This window comes from Gopherus evgoodei, chromosome 2, assembly GCF_007399415.2.
Source record: "Gopherus evgoodei ecotype Sinaloan lineage chromosome 2, rGopEvg1_v1.p, whole genome shotgun sequence".
In the NCBI taxonomy this organism is placed as follows: Eukaryota; Metazoa; Chordata; order Testudines; family Testudinidae; genus Gopherus; species Gopherus evgoodei.
The window spans coordinates 53,385,933-53,410,020 of NC_044323.1; the positions used below are offsets into that span (position 1 = coordinate 53,385,933).

The following is a 24,088-nucleotide window of genomic DNA, read 5'->3' on the forward strand; positions in this document are numbered from 1 at the left end:
GTCTCTCTCAGGGAGAATCTGGGAGGGGAAGAGAGAAGGAGGGGGGAAGGTGAATTGTCCTCTCTGTTTTGTGATTCAAGGAGTTTGAATCACACAGTGATCTTCCAGGGTAACCCAGGGAGGGGAAGCCTGAGAGAGGCAACGGTGAGGGAAAGGGTTTTCTTTCCTTGTGTTAAGATCCAGAGGGTCTGGGTCTTGGGGGTCCCCGGGCAAGGTTTTGTGGGGACCAGAGTGTACCAGGCACTGGAATTCCTGGTTGGTGGCAGCGCTACAGGTTCTAAGCTGGTAATTGAGCTTAGAGGAATTCATGCTGGTACCCCATCTTTTGGATGCTAAGGTTCAGAGTGGGGCTTATACCATGACAACTTGTCACAGTCTTTTTGCTTCATACTGTTGAACTTTGATTGGCAGACTTTGTTCAAGGTGAACTTTCCTGCAGAAATGCCACTCAGAATGTTTGAGTATTGTGATACAGTATGGCCAGAGGGCAACAGGAGAGGGTTAGAAGGGAGCTTTATTCCCTGTAAAGGGAAGAAAGTTTGCTATATATTAACTAGAGCACCTGAAGCCAATTAGAGCACCTGCAGTCAGTCACATGATAAAACCCCCTGCTGCAATCGGACAGTGTGGGAGTTGGAGCAGAGAATAGTTTGAAGGAGAAGTAGAGGAAAGTTTGGAGAAGTGCTGGGCTGGGCTGGGCTGGGCTAAGTCCAAGACCCTAGGTAAGGGGCACCTGGCTTGTGCAGATGGAGGGCAGAAAGCCCCCCCCCCCCCCAAGCTGAAGGGCAGGAGAGGGAAGTAGTCCAGGGGAAGGAACTGCCAGTTCAAGTGGTTCACCACTATCCTCACGGCCCCTGGGCTGTGACCTAGAGTAGAGGGTGGGCCCAGGTCCCTCCCTCTCCACTCCCCTCCTCAAGGATACTAGTGGGGCAATTAATATTCCAATTCAGGGGCAAGAAATGGTGCCCTGAACCCCCCCTGGAAAGAAGAGAAAGTGCAAGACCCATCATAATAGTGCTGGCAACTTGCCACAATATATAAGCAGAACATTGATGCCATAGGTTGCTGACTTCCCAAGTTCCTGGGTGGAGCTTGATCCCCACTTCACCCCAGGCCCTGCCTCTGCCCCACCTCTTCCCACCTCCACCCTGCCTCTTCCTGCTGCCGTTCCTCCCCCTCCTCCCCAGTGTCTCCTGCATGCTGCTGAACAGCAATCGCTGTGGGCAGGAGGTGCTGGGTGGGAGAGGGGGAGCTGATTGGTGGGGCCTGCAGGCAGACAGAAGGGCTGGGGGCGGGGAGGAGCTGATCTGCAGGGCTGCCAGTGGGTGTTGAGCATCCACTTTTTTTTTCTGTGGGTGCTCAAGCCCCAGAGCCTGATAAGATGTTGGGATGGTTAATCTTGTCTGAGGACACTGATGTGTTTGAATTCCCATTGCTGCAATGGACATATTGCAGCATAAACTTTTGTGGGTGAATACTCACTTCATCAGACACATTCACCCATGAAAGCTTATGCTCCAATACATCTGTTAGTCTATAAGGTGCCACAGGACTCTTTGTCACTTTTTACAGATTCAGACTAACACGGCTACCCCTCTGATACTTGACATTGTTGCAATGAATTTGTTGACAATGATCATCTTTCTGACTGTGGTAGACAGTGTTCACACTAGTTACTATGACCAAATTTCAAATTCAAGTCAGCATGGAGACAACATTGAAGTGCTTTGTTGTAAACGCCACAGACAAGGCCATCTCACAGCATGTCATTGAGAAGATTACCAAAGTTACAATGTTTGGCGCTATGACGTTGGTCGGCAACATAGGGAGCAATGCCTCGTCAGCTCATTGATTTTGTTTATATAATTGACATCTCCGAACAATGACAGATGGCATAGGATGTAATGTGCCTTCAGCAATGCTACTATTTCATTGCATGTCTTGATCCTTGGGCAAAGCAGGTTCAGCGAATGATCATATAATGTCAAATGTCTTGGTCCTGCACACTGTCAACAGAAGGACCTGTTTCTGTTTGGGTAGTTGATCTTATTTGCTTAAAATAATTCCTGAATAAGAATCCCATGGTTCAGGGTGATTTACATCAAAGTCCTCAACATGTCCTAGCATAACCATTTCAAGTTACAGATGAAGAACATTGGTTCAGATTCTAAAAAGGTGGCCTTCAAACTTGAATGCTTGCTGATTGTTTTAGATCATGATTTGCTGCTGGATATGGTTCCAGAACTTTGCTGCTTGCCTTAATCTTCAACGGTATCCCATCCTTATCACCCAAAAAGTAACATGGGGCAGGGAGAGTGTGGTGGCCTGAGCTGGATGCAGGGAGGGTAGGTCACTATGCAGAGGAGACACATGGGGTTCACATGTCTTCCCCTTTAGATTGTGCCCCGCCAGCACGGGGAGGCATAAGTCATTTATGAGCCCCACTCTGCTCCTGCCCCAGCTTTGCCTGAGCCCTGTCCCAGCATTGTCCTTGCCCTGAACTAGCCTCGCTCCAGCCTTGCATCTGCCTCCTGATCCACCCCCCCACAAACCCTCAGACTCTGACTATCTGGTTTTGACCCTTGACATGTATCTGGGCTCCAGCTTTGACATCATTTTGGCTTGCCTTTGGACTCTAATCACCTGGCTTCGACCTCTGGCCTGCACCTGGATTCTGGCTACAGTTCTCATTCTGGTTTGGCTACAGGCTCTGATCTTAGTTTTGACCCTGGTCTGTCCCTGGATCTCAGTTCCAGGACCACTGCTGGCTCAGGACCAATCCTATGTCTAGCTGTGATCCATGCTCCTACCACTAGGCCTGAACAGCAGAGGCAGAGCCTGACAACAAGACTTGACAGGTTCCTCTACATGTCACTCCCTGCCTGACTACTGGTTAGCCCAGCAGGGACAACGGCTAAAGACATGCCTGGACCGTCTCAACACCAACCTATCTGAGGAATTGCAACACAAACAGGAACAGGCTTTGGATTCCTCCCTGTCACCATCTACCCTGTGTTCCTTCATACCAAAAGGACGTGTATTTGCTAAAAGTTACAAAGCTAGACCAAGGTGGGTTGCTTCAAAAATCATTGAGGTCACTGGACCCATCTCATATAAGGTACAGACTGCCAAAGGAAAAGTTTGGTGTTGCTGCGTTAATCAGGTGAGACCGTCACCCCCAAGCAACATTGCCCCGAGGAAACTTCAGATGCACCTACTCTAGAGCCAACCATTGATTCATTATCCATACTGCCTCTAGTCTCTGACACCCCAAGCTGATCTTTCGAGGGGACAGTGCTTCTGTCTCGGCTCGGATTCATGTTGAATCAGTCACCAAAGACACCTGCCATACCGAGCATCACCACAGCACAGGTGAGAGCATCCATGATGGCTGAGTGATTATGTTGCCTATGGAGTGGAGGTAGGGTTACCAGATGTCCCGATTTTATAAGGGCAGTCCTGATTTTGGGGTGTTTTTCTTATATAGGCTCCTATTAATCCCCACCCCAATTTTTCACACTTGCTGTCTGGTCCCTCTAAGTAGGGGGTGTGTGTGACAGGGCTCTAATGTATGTATACGGAGTGCTTTAGTTTTTTGTGTGGGTGACTATGCTCACCAAGGATGATGCTATTAGTACTCCTGTGAGTTGTCTGGAGAGGAGGAAAAAAAAAAGATTCACTCCAGTTAGTCCCTATAGTGTTTCCTCCATGCTAGTGGGCAGTTATCTGTGGTTTTCCTGTTTGCTTCCCTCACCCCCCAAAAAAAGAGTTCATTGTCACCACTGACTATATTGTGATTATGTGTATTCCTCATCACACAAATACAACACTTTTAAACCTCTGAAGGAAGAAAAGGTATGGTACAGGAACTGTCCTGGACAGGGAGTAGTCTATTTTTTTTCTTGGGTTTCTTTGAGAAACCTTTGCCCCAGAACAAGCAAAGTAAAAGTATGGAATGAGAGGAAGATAGATGTAAGCTGCCTTACAGGAATGCATGTACATATCCTGAGGAAATACAGCCCTGCAATAAGAGAAAGCTGTAAGAACTCTATGCACTCAGATAAGAGTTGCTCACAAAACCAATCCTGATGTGAAATAATTATATAGGCAAACAGAGCAGCATGACACCTATGATTCATGACTCAGTTGTATTTTGCTTTCCTGGCTTCTTTTTTTATTTACGTTCTTTCGATTTAGAATAAAGAAGTGCCCATACAAAGCTTGCAGCGCTATGCCAATTACCTGCCTTACATCTTGGCTTTGTAACTTGGTGGGTTACTGGGCCTTCATGGTCCTTTCTTTGCCCTTAACTAGGCACTCCCCAGAAAAAACAGTCTTTACTGCTCCGTGTAATAGGAGCAAAAAGGCCTGAAAGATTCATCTCAGGGCTCTTGAACAATGTGACACCCCCATTGATTTCCATGGGATAGAGTCATTATTTGACACATGCCAGGTGCAAAATTACCCGCTGAGCGTTGACTTAAAGTTGTGCTCAGTATCACACCAGGGCTTTGATCGGGCTGCAAGCGAGGGCAGGGTCAGGCCCTGGAGACTGGCTGAAGAATCGCTCCTCAACGACTCTCCTGTTCTCCAGCACAAGCTGCCTTTGACCAGCACTAACCGCAGGCGCGGGCAAGTGGCCCCGGGCTCTGGAGGCGCCGCACGGGAACCCCACTGCCGGCTGCAGAGCGGCTCCCCGCCCTAGCGGGGAGGCAGCAAGAGGAGTCCCAGGCCCCGCCCCTTGAGCGCAGCTAGGCCAATCGGGTTCGCTTTATAAAGCTGCCCTGCCCGGCTGCCGCGGCTCAGAGTCAGGAGCCGAGCCGGAGCTGGACTTGGACTTTCTCTGGTTACTTGGGTCCAGCGCGGCGTCGCTTCCGCTTTTCTCTCTCGCCCCTGTGGCGTTGCCTGCCGGACCATGGCCCCCGAGCTGTACCACAAGGAGTTTGCCAACGCTGGCCAGAAGAGTGGCCTGCAGATCTGGAGGATCGAGAAGATGGACCTGGTGCCGGTGCCTGAGAACTTGTACGGCAATTTCTACGTGGGGGATGCGTACCTGGTGCTCCACACCCAGAAGAAGAGCAACGCCACCTTCTACAAGCTGCACTACTGGCTAGGTAAGGAAGTGGGGGAGAGCGGGCGCAGGGAGAGGGCTTATCCCTGACCCTGTCATGGTACGCGAACCGCCTCTTCTGTCAGTCTCGCCCGGGATCTGAGAGCTGCAGGGCATTTAAATGCCCCGGGAGCGCTCAGTTGTGAAGACTCCCAGGGGACGCCAAGGAACATGCTTGCAAAAAGTAGACGGGGAGAAGTAGCATTTGTACTTCGCTTAGATGCTGAAGGGGGTGGGGGTGCTGCCATAAACTAGCCGGATCCAGCAGGAAACAGGTACTAAATGAGGGGCTTGCAGTTCTTGTACCGGGATGTCTTGGAGAGCAGCTTTTGTATTGGTGGAGCAGTAGAAGTGGCACTTTCTGGCTGTTTCGATAATACACTTTCTAGGTTTGTAGCCAACACTTAGCAGGCTCGACGTGCCAGATGATCTCAGGTGGCTGTGTTTGTAGCACAACAAAGTCTAAATTATAAAGGTGGAACTGGAGAAGCTAAACAGCTTCTCTACTTAAGCAATGGAACCAAAACCAAGCAGGATCCAGCTAGTGCCAACTCCAGCTTGTTGTGGGGCTCTTGTGCCTGCATACCTTCGGATCCAGATTGCTTTAGTGAAAGAGGATCTTACTATTCATGGAGTATAATTTGGGATGTGTCCAGGAGAGAAGAGCGGTGATGAGGGCAAAAGTTGGTTGGATCTAGCTACATCCAGGAGTGAAATCTTGGACCCATTGAAGTCAATGGGAGTTTTGCCTTCAACTTCAGTGTGGACAGGTTTTCTTCCCAGCTGCAGGGTCTGGGGTTTTGCAGTGCTGCTGCACTGGGATGTGTGAAGGTCTAGAATTATTTGTAGTAGAGCCACTAGACTTGGTTTCTGTTTTAATGGTACAATTTAGAGAAACTTGGGTGCAAAATCAACAGGATGTGACTACTAGATCTATCTTTAACCCAGACTCTTCCCACTCTCCATTTTAGCATACCTGCAACAATTTCTTCCCACAGCAAGTGGAGCTGCTGGGATTCATGTCTGTCAACTCCATCTACACTCTCTTCCAGTAAAGTGCTTAGAATGAAAATAGGAGCCTAACATGAGGATGCTGGGATGAAGACATGTTTTTTTGTGTTCAGGGTATTGAGACTTTCCCTCTTGGCCACGAAAAGGTCATCTAGCTTTCCCAGTTCTTGTGCAGCTGAATGAAAAGTTTTGCAGTGTTTCCCACAAGTTTTCTCTAAAGTGACACAGGCACACAGCTAAATGCAGAGAAGTAAAATCAGTTTTAATACCAAGAACTAATAACAATTTTGTGCTTGAAGCTTCATTTCCCATGGACTCTAAATGCAATGATTGCATGTGAGACAAAAAATACTGATTTATTTATTAACTGGTGTTTTGGATATGTTGGATCTATGTGGCTCCTTGAGAGGAAATTCCAGAGCAAAGTGGTGAAGCTTGGGCTATTCACCTTCAGATATTTGTGGAGATCATAGTGGGCTCACCCTGGGTAACTCTTATCCAATCAGAAATGAGAAGTGTTATCTGCTTGGGGTACTGAACAACATGTGTCAGTGCCAGAAGTGTTATAAGAAGAGCTGAATGAATAACTGATTTTGCAGTAAAAAAAAAAATTGCTTTGTTCTGAACCAAACCTGCATTGTTTGTTTTGTTTTATCTCCCAAAATGAAAAACTGAACAAATGTTATTTGAGTCAAACAAAATGTTTCAACATTGCCAATTAAAAAAAAATCAGTTTTTTTTGTGGTGTAACTGTTTTCTGAATTTGACCCAAATTCACAAATAGTTTTAGTGTCCCCCAAAATGCATTTTTGGCAAACCATTTTCCAAAAATTTTTTACCTTGCTCTAGTTAGATGGGAGTGCATTTTGGCAAATATTCACTTGGCTTCAGGCACTAGAGGTTGTTAGCAGAATGTGATAATTAGCACCAGTTAACTCTGTATTTTGTCAAGTATCAGAGGGTTAGCCGTGTTAGTCTGTAAAAGCAGCAAAGAGTCCTGTGGCACCTTATAGACTAACAGATGTATTGGAGCATATTTTGTATTACCGGTACTTTATCATTGATAATGTGGCCAAAGTGTAGTATGGCTACACTCACACTTTACAGCGCTGCAACTTTCGCGCTCAGGGGTGTGAAAAAACACCCCTCTGAGCGCTGCAAGATACAGCGCTGTAAAGCGTCAGTGTAATCAGGGCGGCAGCGCTGGGAGCGGGGCTCCCAGCGCTGCACGCTACACCCGTAAGGGATGTGGTTTACGTGCAGCGCTGGGAGAGCTCTCTCCTAGCGCTGCCGCTCTGACTACACTCACACTTCAAAGCGCTGCCGGGGCAGCGCTTTGAAATTCCAAATGTAGCCATACCCAAAGATGGAGAAAAAGTTCTTTCTGCCTTAGGGCTTACAATCTAAATAAGAATTGACATTCCGAAAACTAACCATTTGTGTTCTGTTTGTCAGACTTCCAACAAATGTAGGAAACAAATACTGTCTGCATTGTGATGATGCTGTGACAAGAATGTGGAGAAATTTTTATTTTCTATTAAAATGGAAAACAAATGAACGCTGAACACAAATACATGTTGCAGTTCTTGTAAAAGCTTGTCCCTAACAAGTGTGCTGACACTCATATGCTCTAGAAGATGACTTCAAATGGTGTAGGTCTAGTTCATTTATGCAAATGAACATTGGACAGCCGCGGGTAGGTAGGTTTTAAAGCCCCCCCTTCTCCAGTTAGCTATTTTGAGTTTCTTGACAACAGGAAATGTTCTCTTGAGGTATAACTAAACAAATTCTGTTTTAGTAGCAACAGAAGACCTTGAGGGAGATCTTCAATGCTTAAATCACTTGTCTTTCAATGGCAGTTTGGCACTTAATGTCATTTTTGCTGCTGAGTATCCCCCCATTATTATAAGCAAAATAATGGGATATTGCAAGTAGAAAAGGCTGCTAGTGTACAAAAGGATGGGTGTGTATGGTGGAAGCAGACAGAAATAACTTTATATGTAAGTTACCTGAGCTGCATCTTTCAAGCTGTGTTAGTGTGGATGGTGGTGTTCAGTAAAATACCTCTGGTTAGATTCACATTGCGTTTTAAAAAATATGCTACCTATGTAGTAAATATGCACATTATGCTTGCTTATTAGAGCTAATAGAATGTATCTGTCAGTATAATAAAGCAATAAAAGTAACTTGGTTAACCTGACTAATTTATTTTCAAATTGTGGGCTTATACAATTATTGAGCAAATGGCTCCCTTGATCAGTTGTTTGATTAAAAGCCAATCTTTAATAGCTAAGGTTTAATATTCTTGGTTTTCAGGTGTCTGAGGAGTTTCCATTAGTGTGCTGTAGTTGCTGGTTGGTAGAAATGTTTCTAGAGATGGCTATGAACAGGGCTGCCCAGAGGATTCAGGGGGCCTGGGGCAAAGCAATTTCAGGGGCTCCTTCCATAAAAAAAAGTTGCAATACTATAGAATACTATATTCTCATGGGGGGCCTCTGCAGGACACGGGGCCGGGGCAAATTGCCCCAGTTGTGCGACCCCTCCTCCTCCCTCCCTCCCCCCCCCCCCCGCCCCCCGGGCAGCCCTGGTTATGAATAAGGTCTCTGCACTTGTAAAATTATCTTTGTGGTCCTGTAACTAAATTGTCATCTGGCAAAGCCAAATAAATAATATGCTAGAGCTGAAATGGCCTGTGATGTACTGAACTTACTTTTCTTTATTGGGCAAAGCCTTCAACAAAAACGTTTGTGTAGGTATGTCTTTTCAGAACAGTGAGCAAGTGCAGCTCCCCTTCATGCCAGTGGAAGGGATACTGCTAAAACCCCAAAATGTATTTGAAAATGGAAGGCAGTGTGGGCCCTATGTCACCTCTCATTAAAGTCAGCATCAACACTCCCTTTGACTTCAAGGAAAGCAGAACTGGGCCCTCTGCTTTCAGTGCTTAAGGAACAGTGAATTATGGTAAATTGAAACAATCTTCAGGGTTTCCATTAACAATGGAAAGAGGGGTTTGCTCCTCTCAGGCTACTCAACTGTGTGGCAAGGCACTTCCTCTTTCTTGCTGGACTTAGCACTTCATCTTCTGGCAGTGGCAGGGCCTGGGGTGAATCAGTCCCGCTCTGGACAGTGTTTTGTCTTCCCCCTCTGTATTTACTGATCAGTATTTTCAAGGTAAGCCTGGGGCAGGCCCAAGGAGTGCTTCTCCTCCAAAAAAAAGAAACCAATTTACAAACACAGAACAAAGGGAGAGGATACCTTTCCCTGCCTCCTCACTTGGGGAATGTTGCCCTGTTGTTGGCCACAGGATGTCAGTCCTTCCTTAAACAGGCACTCAGTTTTGGGTGGTTGTCCCTGTAGAGAGGGGAGCAGCTTCTCACCCTAGAATAGCCTATCTTCCTGCAGCAGCTTGTCTCTCCTCCTCCTCTCACCAGAGGAAGAGTTTTTAAAGGTCTGGGTCAGCCCTTAATTGGACCAGATGTCCCTAATTGACCTGCTGTAGCCTTTTCTGAGCTTATAGGAAAAAGAGCCTTTATCGTTCTAGGGCTAACATACCCACCCTTTTCCCTGAACACAATAAGGACCACTCTCTTGCAGCTACCCAGCCTGACTTTGTCACAGCTTGGGTGTGGAGGACAGTCCAGAAAAAATATTAGCTGGTCCTCTTATAATTAAGGATTAAAAACAAACAAACAAATGAACAAAACAGAAAACAACTCCCCCCAAAAACACAGATCCAGAAATAAAAATAATAATAATAGAAATAAATTCCCTAACAGTAATAATTGTTTCTCTTTAGGGATTGGACATTTTCATCCTCCCAGCCATACATGTTGTTCAGTGTGTTAGTCTAACTTATGGTGCATCTGATTCCTGGCACGCTTGTGTTACTTGCATCAATGAATGTCTCTGGCACTAATAGAAGGTAAAGATATTCAAATGCCAGATATCTTGTTGTTTGAAAATATTTTGTCTAAGTTTTATCTTCTGACACAGTTTTCAAAGCTCAGATGCCAAATCCTTTTGTCACTTCACTTAAAGTTAAGTTCATTATTACCTTAATAGGCTGGAGTAGCAGGCTTTGATTTTTATTTCTTAATCTGGTGCATTTCAGGATTTATTCTGAGCATAATTTTATATGTGATTAAATTTCAACGTGTTAAAATTGAGATCCATATGTGCAGCCACTTAGCTTTGTTAAGAGAGAGACTGGTTTAATGAAGAAACATTGACAGACATTCTGTTTCACTAAAGTTATTGTTTGAATACAGCTATTGTTTCTGGTAATTTTTCATAATAGCAATATCATCTCTCAACAAAATATCTAATTTATAATGATTTAGGAACTAACAAAATAGCAAAAGGCAAACAAATATGTGCAATAAGTGGAGCGTTGTGGGTTTAAACTAACTGTACTGCCACAATTGTAAGGTAGATCTGAGATACAGCCAAACTATTTGTCTTTCACAGAAAAATGGTCTTCCTTTTTAATGATGATTAATATAGGGGAATACTAGGGCCTGCTGATAGGATTACATCTATGATGATATCCTGGCCAAATATAGTGGAATGCACACTTTTGTGTTTAAAACCCTGAATGAGAAAACTGAATGACTTGAAACTAGTAGCAACTGAAGGATGGTGTTGTGGGGCATATACTGGACTGGGATCCAGGAGATTTTAGTTCACATCCTGGCTCTGTCACGGACTTCTTGTATGACATTGATCAAGTCACGCTGGCTATGTCTACACTGCCTGTGGCAGCGAGCATCCCAGACTGGGTTGACAGACTCCAGCTCATGCTGCTTCACAGAAAATACCTGTGTAGATGGTTCTTTTATGTTGCGACTCAGACTGGAGCAGGAGCTCTTGAGCCCACCCACCTCTCTAGGCTTCAGAGCCCAAGCTGCAACATCTACAGTTACTTATAGCCTGAGCTGACTTGGGCTGAGAGGCCAACTGCTGCAGGCTGTGTAGACATACCCCCAGGTCCTAAGCCATCAAAGAATAGTTAATGGGACTACTTTCCATGCTTAAAGTTAAGCACACACTTAAGTGGTTTACAAAATCATAGCTTTAATCTCTGCAATTTTGTTCCCTATCTGTAAAATGGGAGTAATATTTCCTTTGTCCATCTTGTCTGTCCAGATGAAAAGTGCTTTGGGGCAGGGACTGTCACTTTCTTTGTACAGTTCATAAAGGATCTGGGTTTTGGCTGAGGCCTCTAGGTTCTACTTAAAAAACAAACAAACAAACAAAAAAGAACCCCCTCCCACCTTGGCTTATTTGTATTAGTGTTGTATTTTTTTTAAAAGCATGGTGATTAGTTCATAACTTTTCCATCCTTCAAGCTATTAAGAAGATTGTGCTTTGTTCTCTCTTTTCACCAGCGTCGGATGTACTCTTACAAAAGAGTAGGCTTTCAGAAATAAGGAACTAAATAATAACTTTGACTTTTACAGTATAGTGGCTCTACTCAGCAAACACACTAAATGGCTCTGGCCATAGAGGTCCCTTAGGCTTTCATATCTTGGAATCTATAAGACTGATCCTAATTCCGGCATCAGATAGGTTTTGGTTTGACTGCAGTGTTCTGAAAGGATCGTCTCTCCACCATTCAAATATTTTGTCTAAACAAAAGTATAATCCAATTTAGAGGCATGTGGTATTGCTGTCACAATACAATTCTTGGAGAGGAAACTTTCAGCATTATGTAATTGACCTAACCCTACCCTGTGCCTCTTGTGCCTTAGAATAACGTAAGCCCTGTGCACTCTAAAAACATGACTGTGGTCACACCATGTTAACATGGTTTATTCTTGGTTCCCTCTGAGTCTTAACAGACCACCACAAACTTCTAGTTTGCTTTTGGCATTTCTCCCCCCTCACCTTCTCCTAGCTTCTTTGCTGTGCAGTTGTGAAGGCTTCAAGCCAATGTAACAGTAAAAGATCAACTCCAGTCTGTTAACCCAAGAGCCTGTGAAGCAATGGAAAAGTGGAGCAAAGATGCTTGTGAGTGTATAGAGAATATTTTTGGTTCTGGGTAGGATGTCACTGTTACCCAACTTAGTGCTCCTTTGAGGAAGTGTAACACTGACAGAGCCTGGTTGTTGGGCAGGATTGAACTAGGGACCTCTAGAGTTTAGTGCACGAGCCTCTGTGACATGAGCTAAAGGCCAACTGGCTATTAGCTAAGGCTGTAGAGTAAACTCATTAATCTCTCTCTAAGTGGTCTCAGTGCCACTAGATGGGACAGAACACCACACCCAAGAGGTGTGTGGGTTACAGAAGCACCAGTTGGCTTGTGGTCATGGTTACAGCTTGTGCTTGCTACTATGGGCAGCATAGACAGAGTCTGTTTTAGGGATTAGCCATCAAACCATGCCCCATTAGGACATAGTTAAAGCCCTTGCATGCTTGCCAGACATATCTCTTAGCTCACCCTTCTATCTCATGGAAAATCTCTACTGGTTGCTGAGATCATGAGACTTTCCATTTGTATGTGGTTTTTGTGGCAGGCCTTCCCTCCCCTCCTTCCCCGCCCCACGCGTTGCCTACCAGCAATGCTAATGAGAGGATTTCGTAACTTTATAGTTATAATATTCTGGGTTCTTAGTTATTTGGAATACTCGTCATCTGTTACCTGGATGGCATTCTCCTTGAGATCATCTTTACCAAGATTGCCATGGCCTCTGTTTTCTCAAGGTTTAGTTCTAGAGACCATTTTGTTTTCCCAAAGTTGAATTGTCTACACAGAAATGGATGAGCCAGAATCAGCCCTGAGGTAAATCCTCTGGGCCTGAATGTCTTCTTGCTCGCAGTTGCTTTAATGGAGCCATTCCTGGCATATATATGTGTGTGTATGAGTGTGGAATCAGACCCACTAGCTTCAATTGAGTTTGAGCTGTGTACACCAGGCTGAATTTACCTGATATCTTAAACAATATTAAATTTATTATAACAATTTTATTGCAAGACTTGGTGTAGAAATAGGCCCTGAAATATTGTTATAGATAAGAGTCTATTTCCTTGGACCCTGGACCTTATGGTATAATTACATTCTATAAACTTAAAGTATGTGCCTTACGGAAATGAATGTCCATAAATTAATTTTTAAAAGCAATTTTTAACAGTTGCTCAGTGATTTATATGAAAGTGTTTCACCACCAGTCTGTCTGTGCCTATACTGCTTATGGAGTTAACAGTCCTGGCCTTGGCCTTTGTGCTGGTCTAGTACCTGGAAATTAATGGAGCTCTGATCGTTAGGATCAAATTGTCAGGATTCCATTGGTCTGTTCTACCCTCAAAAAGTGGAAAAACCCCACTGACGGATTCTCTCTTTCCTCTGGGCTGGCATGGTTCCTTCAAACTGTCTGCTTGCTGTCTTCGTCTGATCTAAAGCTGCTTCTATAAAGTCAGGCAGCTATATGATTTCACCCTCCAGAGGATTCTGCATAAGTTATTACTCCTCCCTTTGATTCCCTGAAAACCAGGGTTTTCTCCATTTCAAAAGCAGCTCCAGCAGTTCTTCTCTCCCACTTGAGTCATACAAGCATTCTCTAAATCTGCAAAGCACGGCAGGATGCATATTGATATGAGAGGCTAGTTAAGTGGCCATCCTTATGGAATGTAGTCTACTTTCTCTACTTCTCCTTGCCCTCTCCCAGTACATGCAGGTGGGGAGGACAGTTGTCTGGCCTCCTGTGATATGACATTTGGCTGGAGCTTCATCTTTTCCTCCATCTTTTTCTCTCCGTGCAACCCCTGAAAGGTCTCTTGGCATAGACTGTCTGGAGCCTGATGCTGGAAGTAAAGTCTTTGTTTTGTCACTTCTCACCCATCTAGGGTTGCCAACTTCCTGATTGCAGAAAACCGAACACTCCTTGCCCTGCCCTGCCACTTCTCCGAGGCCCTGTATTGACGCACTCCATCCCCCTCTCTCTCCGTTGCTTGCTCTCCCCCACCCTCACTCACTCATTTTCACCAGGCTGGGGCAGAGGGTTAGAGTGAGAGAGGAGGTGAGGGCTCTAGCTGGGGTGTGATCTCTGGAATGGGGCCAGATTTATAGATTTGGAGTGCAGGAGGGGGCTCCAGGCTGGAGCAGGGGTGTGGGAGGGGTATGGGCTCTGGGGTGGGGTCAGAAATGAGGGGCTCAGGGTGTGGGAAGGGGCTCCGGGCTGGGGCATAGGGGTGGAGTGTGAGGTCTGGCTGGGGATATGGGCTCTGGGGTGGGACCGGGTGTGATGGGTTTGGTCATAGAGACCCTCTTGGGACTGCCACCTGATATGCTGAGATTACCTCCGAGCCTGTTTTCCCTGCCAGCTTGGGACTTCAGTACCCTCTCTTGTTGAGCCAGACACGCTAGCCTGCTGCAAAGACAGACCCAGGTCTGAACCACATCCCCCAAAAGCTGCAGACTTCACTGAAAACAGCTTAAGAAGTGTTCTTGTCTCTAGCACCCAGATACCCAGTTCCCAATGGGGTCCAAACCCCAAATACATCCATTTTACTCTGTGTAAAGCTTGTACAGGGTAAACTCATAAATTGTCTGCCTTCTATAATACAGAGAGAGAGAGAGATGCACAGCTGTTTGCTCCCTCATGAATTTTGGGTTAATTAATAAGCAAAAAGTGATTTTATTAAGTATAACAAGTAGGATTTAAGTTGGTCCAGATAATAACAGACAGAAGAAAGTAGGTTGCCAAACAAAATAAAACAAAAACATGCAAGTCTAAGCCTAATACAGTAAGAAACTGATTACAGATGAAATCTCACCCTAAGGTGTTCTAATAAGCTTCTTTCACAGACTAGACTCCCTTCTAGTCTGGGCCTAGTCCTTTCACTGGTACAGTCCTTGTTCCAGCTCATATGGTAGCTAGGGGATTTTGCATTATTGAAGCCCCCTTTGTTTTGTTTCACCCACTTACATAGCTTTGGTACAAGGTAGGAATCTTTTGTCTCTCTGAGTCCCCACTCCTCCTTTTAAATGGAAAAACACCAGGTTTAAGATGGATTCCAGTACCAGGTGACATTGTCACACATCCTGTGAGACCCCAAGCCTTCATTCGTCCTGGCCTGACTCACAGGAAGGCTTGCAGGTAAACAGAGCTATTCATGGGAGGCAAGTTTGTAGAAATTTTGGTGGTGCCCAGAATCGGCTCCCCCAACTCAAACTCCGCCTCCACCTGCCTAAGGCTCTGGGTGGGGTTTCAGCGGGGAGGTCTGGGCTGCAGGTCCTGGGCTGGGGATTAGGGTGCAGGGGGACTGCAGGCTTTGGGACGGAGTTTGGGTGCAGGCTCTGGGCTGGTGGTGGGGGTGTAGGAAGGGGTGAGGGGTGCAGGCTCAGGGAGGAAGTTTGGGTGCTGGGTGCAGGTTCTGGGCTGGGGCAGGGGGTGGGTGTGCAGGAGGGGGTGAAGGGTGCAGGCTTTGCAACAGAATTTGGGTGCAGGCTCGGCTGGGGGTGGGAGTGTAGGAAGGGGGAGGGGGTGCACTCTGGGGCAGAAGATCAGGCTGCAGGGGAATGAGGGTTGGGGCTGAGGATGAGGGGTTCATGATGTGAGGGGGCTCAAAGCTGGGGCAGAGGCTCAGGGTTCAGGGGAATGAGGGTTGGGGCTGAGGATGAGGGCTTTGTGCTGTGGGGGGGCTCAGGGCTGGGGCTGAGGATTCGGGTGCAGGGGGATGAGGGCTCTGGCTGGGGCTGAGGATTCAGGTGCAGGGGGATGAGGGCTCTGGCTGGGGCTGAGGATTCGGGTGCAGAGGGATGAGGGCTCTGGCTGGGGATGAGGGGTTTGGGGCATTGGAGACGCTCAGGGCTAGGGCAGAAGGGCAGGGTAAGGGCAGCCTGCCTTGCCATTAGCGGATGGCAGGCGCTAGGACCCTGGGGCAGCAGACAGCAGTTCTGCCAGGAGCCGTTCTCTGGCAGCATGAGCAGGCAGGGACGCGGTGGAAGGGGGATGCAGGGGGAGGGGTGGAAGGCAGAGGCCAGGACCCGCTCCAGGCAGGGACACGGCAGGGCGGGGAGGTGGGGGGAGACCCGCCGGGGCCCGATCCAGGCAGGGCCGGGGGAGAGACCAGCTCCAAATATTGCTGGAGCAGGGCCCCCAGCCCTGAATATTCCTGGAGCCCGAGCACGGCAAACATATATAACCTGCCGCCTATGGAGCTATTTACAACGAATTGTCCTAATTGATGGGAGCCATCAAGATTCCAAACCACCTTTAATGGTCCACACTTTGCATAATTGTAATAGGACCTCAGAGTTGTATTTCATATTTCTAGTTTCAGATACAAGAGTGATAAATTTTTACAAATAGGATGAACACACTCAGTAGATTGTAAGATTTGTAATGATACCTTACAAGAGACCTTTTGCATGAAGCGTATTCCCGTTACATTCTATTCTCACTCATTAGCATATTTTCATAAAATCATAGAATATCAGGGTTGGAAGGGACCTCAGGAGGTCATCTAGACCAACCCCCTGCTCAAAGCAGGACCAATTCCCAACAAAATCATCCCAGCCAGGGCTTTGTCAAGCCTGACCTTAAAACCTCTAAGGAAGGAGATTCCACCACCTCCCTAGGTAACCCATTCCAGTGCTTCACCACCCTTCCAGTGAAAAAGTTTTTTCTAATATCCAACCTAAACTTCCCCCACTGCAACTTGAGACCATTACTCCTTGTTCTGTCATCTGGTACCACTGAGAACAGTCAAGATCCATCCTCTTTGGAACTTCTTTTCAGGTTGAAAGCAGCTATCAAATCATATGGAGTGCAACATAACACCGGGAATAAGGAGTTTGGTGTTCAGAAGGGGGATCTGGGCTGAGGCCAAGGGGTTCAGAGTGCAGGACATGGCTCAGGGCTGGGTCAGCAGGTTGGTGCGTGGGCTCCAAGAGGAATTTTGCTTGCGGAAGGGAGTTCGGGACTGGGGTTGTGGTGCTGGAGGGGATGTGGGCGCCGGGAGGGAGTTTGGGTGCGGCAGGGCTGGGGCAGTAGGTTGGGGCAGGGTGTTTCCAGCGAATGGGAGCTGAGGAGCCAGTGCTCGGGGCGATGCCTGCGCCACAGGCAGGGGCAGCATGTGGAGGCCTCCTGGCTACCCTGCGCATAGGAGACAGCAGGACATGCCAGCCACTTCCGGGAGCCATGCAGAGCCGGCCGCTGTGGCCAATTGGACTTTTAGTGGCCTGGTCAGCAGTGTGTTTTCAGCGAGGTGTTCTTCAGTCAGCAGCAAGGCAACAGCCGAGTTCGATGGTTCTCTGCTATTGATGACTCAGTGGAAAGCACACAACCTTTTTAATTTAAAAAAAACAACAAACTTGCCCCTTATGTGATTGCTTCAGAATTTCTGAACACTGCTTCACCTCAGTGCCAGAAACCAGGCACAGGCACTGCCAATGATGGAATGATGATTACTGGTCCCTTTACAGAGAATTAAACTTAAACACCTGTCTTACTAAACAGGTGCAACCTGGATTTCTTGGACTGTAGAGAGAGTCTAATCAGGCTAGAAAGGGGTTTTCACAAAGCATGCAGTAGACTAAGATGAGCCTTGACCATAAATGTAGTCACACATTCCTGGTAAGAATTGTTGTGCGCTATTCTCTGAAAAGATACACTGAGTTTGGTGTGTTAAGTGGAACCAGTGCATTTAGCAAACTTGGTATCCTCCTCCCATCTCAAATATTGCCCCAGGTAACTCTTTTCTGCTCCATGGTCCTCCCAAGGATTTTCCATGCTCACGCTCAAAACAAGTCACTTCGGAAAGCCAGAAATAGCTTTCAGAGCCATTTTTCAGGCTTGAATTTGTCTCATTAAACTAGAATGTTACTCAAGAAGATTGAGAGGTACTGTTTAGACATTTTTACTTCCTGTTTCTGTAGAAAGTCAATACTGCAGATGGCTACGAAATAGTCCTGAAGGGTGTCCGTGTTTTTGCTGAAAGGGTCTAAAGGAGGATGGGCTGGGTGCATTTTCTCAGAACATAGACAGGCTTTTATTCTGCTGAATGTAGCCTCAGGATATCATCACACACCTGACTATTGGGTCAGGGAAAACTATTTTCAAAACAAAAATCTAGGCTACCCATCTTATTACGCTAGGATGACTTGCTCAGTAAGGGTAATATTTTATCTTATTTCAGGAAAAGAATGCAGCCAGGATGAAAGCACAGCTGCGGCAATCTTCACTGTTCAGATGGATGACTATCTAGGTGGGAAACCTGTGCAGAGTAGAGAAATTCAAGGACACGAGTCTACTGACTTCGTTGGATATTTCAAAGGAGGGATTAAATACAAGGTAAACAGCCAGCTATGAAAATGTTTCTCCAAAACCAAACACAACTTCCCTCCTTCCCCCTCCCAGAAAAGGTCAAAACATATCTTTGTTGGATTCTGGGATACGTTCTGCTTTCTACTTCGCTTTAATACAAAGTAACCATATTAACACAATTAATGACTATTAGAACTTTTGAAAAAATCACAAACATAATTTCTTGACAACTTTTACTAGTATTAAAAAAATAAAATAAAATAAATCCATCTTTGCCTGTGGTAATTATATAGATTACATTCTACCATGGTTACTCATATAGACTAGTACCTTTCTCTGCAAGTAGCATTTATATCAGTGGGAATATTCTCAGCGTAAGGTATTGCTTGACATAGGAGTGGCAGAATCTGCGCAATAAAAAGTAAGCATGAAACAATGTTTCATGGAGTACATGAAAAGATTTGTAGGCCTCTGTCTAAGGGTGTCCCAGCTCTCAAAAAGAGTGCCTGCTTGTGATATTGGAACCAACAGTTCTGTTCAAATAAGCTCTCAACTTCTTAAGATTGCAAAACTAGGCTGTTAAACCGCATGTGAGCCTGCAGTCTTGCGATTCTTGGTACTTTCTGCTTCTGGGTAAGTTATCAATCCAGAGGAATGACCCGTGCCTCACTGGTTTGGGGCACCTCTGCTTTTGGTCTCATACAGAACCTAGTGTTTGGAGGTGTATAAAAAAGAAAAACATGGAAAATACCCAGGACCTCCTTTGGTTTTTGCTTCAAAAAGTTTGGTTTCCATCTTGTATGGAGGAGTTTGCCCACTCCTGTTATATTGGAGTTTTGTATGTATAGTAGAGCTGGCTGAAAAACAGCAAGCATTTTTCATGAAACTTTCATTGAAACTTCAAAAAGTTGAAAATTCCAACCAGCACCAGTGTCTACCTCATTTCCAGATGTAGTGCGTCCAACAGCTATAACTTCTTATCTGTGGTATTGCCTGCAGTAGGTTATCATACCAGCTGCTACAGAAATTCTCCTGGGCAGCAGTAGCTAATTAGTCATTTGGAGGGATGGAAACATCTCTGGGCATTAAGAATATTATTTTGTTAATTCAACTGCTGCTTGCTGAGAAATAAATAGTCTGTGCCTTTAGGCACAACCCTGAGCAAAGAGTGTTGTGTGAACTACGCAGCTCCAGGAGTAGCCCCACGACTCGTATCTCTGTCATAATTCTTATTTTGCTTCCTCCTTGAACTGGAGACTAGTAACTTGCTACAATTCTGATCTATCCAGTCAGATACTACCCCCAGTCTGTGCTGGCTCAGGTACAGTGGCTATTGAGCAGAGGAGCTGGAACCCAAGTTGCACTCATTCCCCACTTCTCCTTGACCATTTGCTTGAGGAAGGGAGTAGATGGGTGCTGGCATCCAAGGTCTGGGACCCCTTGTTAGGGGTCTCAAGTGCTTATTCCCCTGTGCAGGCATATAGGCCAAGTCAGTCTAGCCCCAAGGGAATCAATTTAAACTCACGAAAGCTCAAACCAGTGTTTTCGATTTTCCCTATGTGGGCAGCACATTGGGTCTGATTGCTTCCTTGATGGTAAACACCCGCTTCAAGGACAAGTAGATTACTCAGAATTGTCTCCCCTTCCCACACAGAACAGCATCTTGAAACCAGAACATCTCTTGAGAATGGAGGAGGTTAGGGTCATTTGTAGAGAAGTGTCAGTAATGGCTTTTTTTGGTGTGCTGGCAATTCTGTAAAATCAGTCATTTCGGTCAAACTGAAAATGAATTTTTTCAAATAAAATATGGTTGGTTGGTTTGTTCTGTGTCGGAACGAAATGTTTTGTTTTGAAAAAAATAAGAATGTTTTGTGATTTTTGACCATTTTTTAACATTTGATTTTTAAAAAAAAAATGAAATTAAAGGAAATTTTGAACCAAACTCATTTTGAATAAAAAAAATTCAAATGTTTTGTTTCAACTTTAAAAAAAATTATTTTAGATTTCTTTTGAAATTATTGAGCAAAACCAACATGAACTCTCGGATCATTTTAGTGTTTCCAAATCTGCATTTTTTTTTCACCTGCTAGGAGGGAGTTTTGCCCATCTCTAGTCATCTGTGCAGAGGCCTTATGCCTCCATACCTCCTCCTAGCCCCTATGAACTCCCATCTTGGGTCCTGCCCAGACAGTCTGGGTCAGCATTACCTTATGCTGGATTTCCTCACATGGTTGTGGGGAATAGTGATGGAGAGAGCAGCCAGTGCCATTCTCTGCTTCCTGCTTTCAGAGGGTCTCCATAGGAACAGGGGAAGGGATGTAATGATACTGACACCCATCCCTTCTGTGGTAGTGCCACACGCTGCTGCATCTGAATTACAGCTGCATCCCCTCTGTTCACAGAAGTGCAGGGGTTGATCTGACCCATTGTCTCTTTTCTTCTGGGCTGCAGTAGTGTTGGTAATCCCAAGAAAGTATGCCACATATCTCTCATTTTGTACATGTCTAATGTCTCAATACTGCTGTGGAGAGCAAACCAAACTTAATCAAAGTTTCCGTATTTGTTTTTGTATTTAGGCAGGTGGTGTTGCATCTGGATTTAAACATGTAGTCACTAACGACTTGAGTGCACAGAGGCTTCTGCATCTTAAGGGCCGGAGGGTAGTGAGAGCTACAGAAGTTCCTCTCAGCTGGGCCAGTTTCAACAAAGGAGACTGTTTCATTGTTGATCTCGGAACTGTAAGTTTTTATAGAACTAAATCTTTGAAAAATAACAGCAACATCCCTCCTAAGGTCTGAATGATAGAATGGTCTCTCTAATTGATCTTGTCATGGTCCCATGAACTGAATGAAAGACCCAAGCTGATGTAGTATCACATGAGGATTTGAAGGTCCTATGATATATGACTCACAAAGGCTAACTTTAGAAAGTTAGTTTTATTTTCTTTACCAATATCAGATCTTGTATAAGCAGATTCTGATTTAGGACCCAGTCTTCCTAGTTACTGAAGGCTCTGATGTCATAGACCTTGATGTCAGTATGAGTGGGATTTTACTTAAGTCTTTATTGAGTTGTCTACAATGACACCCAGGTCCCTTTCTGACATTCCTGTCTTGCCAGGGTTATACATTTTAAAGTTGCATTCTCCAAACTATATGTGGATTTGGTCTCCTATGTTCTGCTTTCCCTGTGTGCATGATGCCTATTAATATCAGGGGCAAAATACTGGAGTTGAAATCCATGTATGGAATGATGACACAGTTTTTGCCTTAAATGAGATCTTAATATTCATTATCTCTTTTCATTTATCCTGTACAAACAATGCACTTGAAACATAACCGTGAAATGAATTATCATAACAAGCTTACAATATATATTAAAAAATGATAGGCTTGCTGTAGAACTGTTTAGGTAATCTGAGACCAATTATAATTCAATTCAGAAGACACTTGTAAACAATGTTCATTTAGAGTTGAGACTATTTTAAACATGATCCTTTGAAGAGACAGGAGAAGGGGATTATGAGAAACAGTCCTCTACCTTGAGGCTTTCAAGTGAAAATAAACAGATTGATTTACAGCAGAAGTCTTCCTCTTTATATTCCATAATTGCATATCCATACAGAAGTCTGCCTGTGTTTCCAGATCTTATCTGCACTAGTACAATGTCGTCTTCATGGAATTAATGTCTGAATTGTAGTTTAATGTTTTTATATTAAAACAAATTCCTGGGATGTAATCCATACTAGTTAAACATTACATCAATTGTCATCAGTTTAAACTTATTCACATAACTGACACTGACATAGTTAAGGTATGAGAACACATGAAAGAAAATAACTGGACTCTCCTTTTTGCAGGAGATCTTGAGTCTAAACTCACATTAGAAACCTGACTGATTCTTTACTCCAAAAGAGAATCCTATACCTCTGCTGGGTATGCAACTTGGGTTAGGTAATATAGACCTGACCCTTTTGGGGACGCTTGTATAGGCCCTAATCACTTTTCTGATTGTATTTACAAACTGCATGTGTGTAATATAAGCAAAAAGGGACCTAAATCTCATTTCTACGTCTGTCACTTTTTTTAAATGTGAAAAAATAGATTTGGTTGGGAAAAATTCATGAGTCCCATAAGTGGGATTCTACTCTCCAATATAATTGTGATAGCCAGAAGGTAGATGACGAGGGATACTGTGACAATGTACAGTGAGTGTACGGCAGCTTTCACATTCTACTCTAGGGAAAGCAAAGCTTACCAAAAAAAAGGATAGTTGGAGCAAGGGACAGTATTAGAGTGAAACATAGATGTGAAGTCCCAGCGAATATCTCTGCAATGGAAAATGCTTGGTGGTGGTGGTGCTACACATGCAGAAGACTCCTGCACACTTCCAGGTAATTAGCAGTCAGAACAGTGCTGGATTAAGGTATAAACTATCTAAGCTACAATTTAGGGCCTTGCAGTATGAGGGGCCTCTAAAAAATAAAAAACTGACTCCATTTCAAATTTTATCAACCGATTGTGATAAATAAAGGAGACATGGGAAAAAGAAGATTCTAAATATAGACATTTTCATTCAAATATGACAAAAATATGCACATCTGGCTATACAAATACCCTTACCTTTAACTAACTGTTCATTATTGACAGGCGAGGGGCTAGGGCTGAGGGAAAAAAACAATAATTGCGCTTGTAAAATTAGCAGACTTACTCATAGAAATACTATTAGTCACCTAAGGCAGCATTTCGTTGACCAGCTGCTACTGGAAAAATTCTGACCATGCCTTCATAACTTATTTAAATAAATAAATATCACTGCCGATAAAATCAGAGAAAATGTGAGGTCGGAGACGGCAGTGTCGTGAAGCAATCCTGCCAAGTTCATGCTCATATGTTAGTGTGTTCTTTCTTCTTTTGATCTATACATACGTACCACTGTGTATTTTAGTGTGCACACCGCTTTCTGCTTCATGTGCTATCCATGCCTCACATGAGTGAGTTTCCAGGTGATGATCTTATGGACTTGAGTCCAGTGGATCTTGAGGAGGATAAATTTTGTGTTGGCTTCCCTCCGTCAGTTTCGGGAACCTTCATAGTAAATATCAGAGAATGCTGATAAAAGGGTAAATAGAGGGTTTTGAGAGAAGTGAAGGAAGATATACATAGATATCAAAATATTCTGAGTACTTAATTTGAAATAACTTGCCCACCATGTGCATATATAATTTATATTTACTTGAACATAGGCTGGTTTCTTCTCATTTTCTCAATGCCTGTGTAGAGATTACCAATCTTTTTTTCTGGTAAATTCTTTTTCTCTTTTGCACATCTAGCTTGTTGTCACTCTGTGTGTCCCAGGTGTTCACTCAAGATTAATTAGTGGTCCTGGGGGAGATACAGGATAGAGAAGTGAATGTGAAGAGAGATGTTTGCCTAGAAAAGACTGGGATTTTCTGCTTGGCAGGTTTGGAGTGCACAAGATAATATTTTATTATATGTATTATGCTATGTAAAAATTCTTATATAGACTTATAAAACACATATATGCATAATACATTGTATTTTTACAGTATGGCAAAAGAAAAATCCCAACAATTCATTGTTTCATAGTGAAAATTAAATTGGAATAAAAATTTGTAAATATATTTTATATATAGTCTGGATAATCTTTATATTTCCCTAACAAAATTAATCAATTTTTT

The 24,088-nt window shown here is 44.4% G+C and overlaps 1 protein-coding gene across 1 annotated transcript in view; it reads left to right on the forward strand.

Annotated features, from left to right (window-relative positions):
* Positions 1-4,816: 4,816 nt before the first annotated feature.
* Positions 4,817-24,088, forward strand: part of SCIN (scinderin) — a 115,765-nt gene continuing 96,493 nt past the window's right edge. The window contains exons 1-3 of the mRNA XM_030550678.1: positions 4,817-5,114; positions 18,260-18,414; positions 20,964-21,125. Coding sequence (XP_030406538.1) covers positions 4,916-5,114; positions 18,260-18,414; positions 20,964-21,125 — 516 coding nt within the window. The 5' untranslated portion in view covers positions 4,817-4,915. The remainder of the gene's footprint in view (positions 5,115-18,259; positions 18,415-20,963; positions 21,126-24,088) is intronic.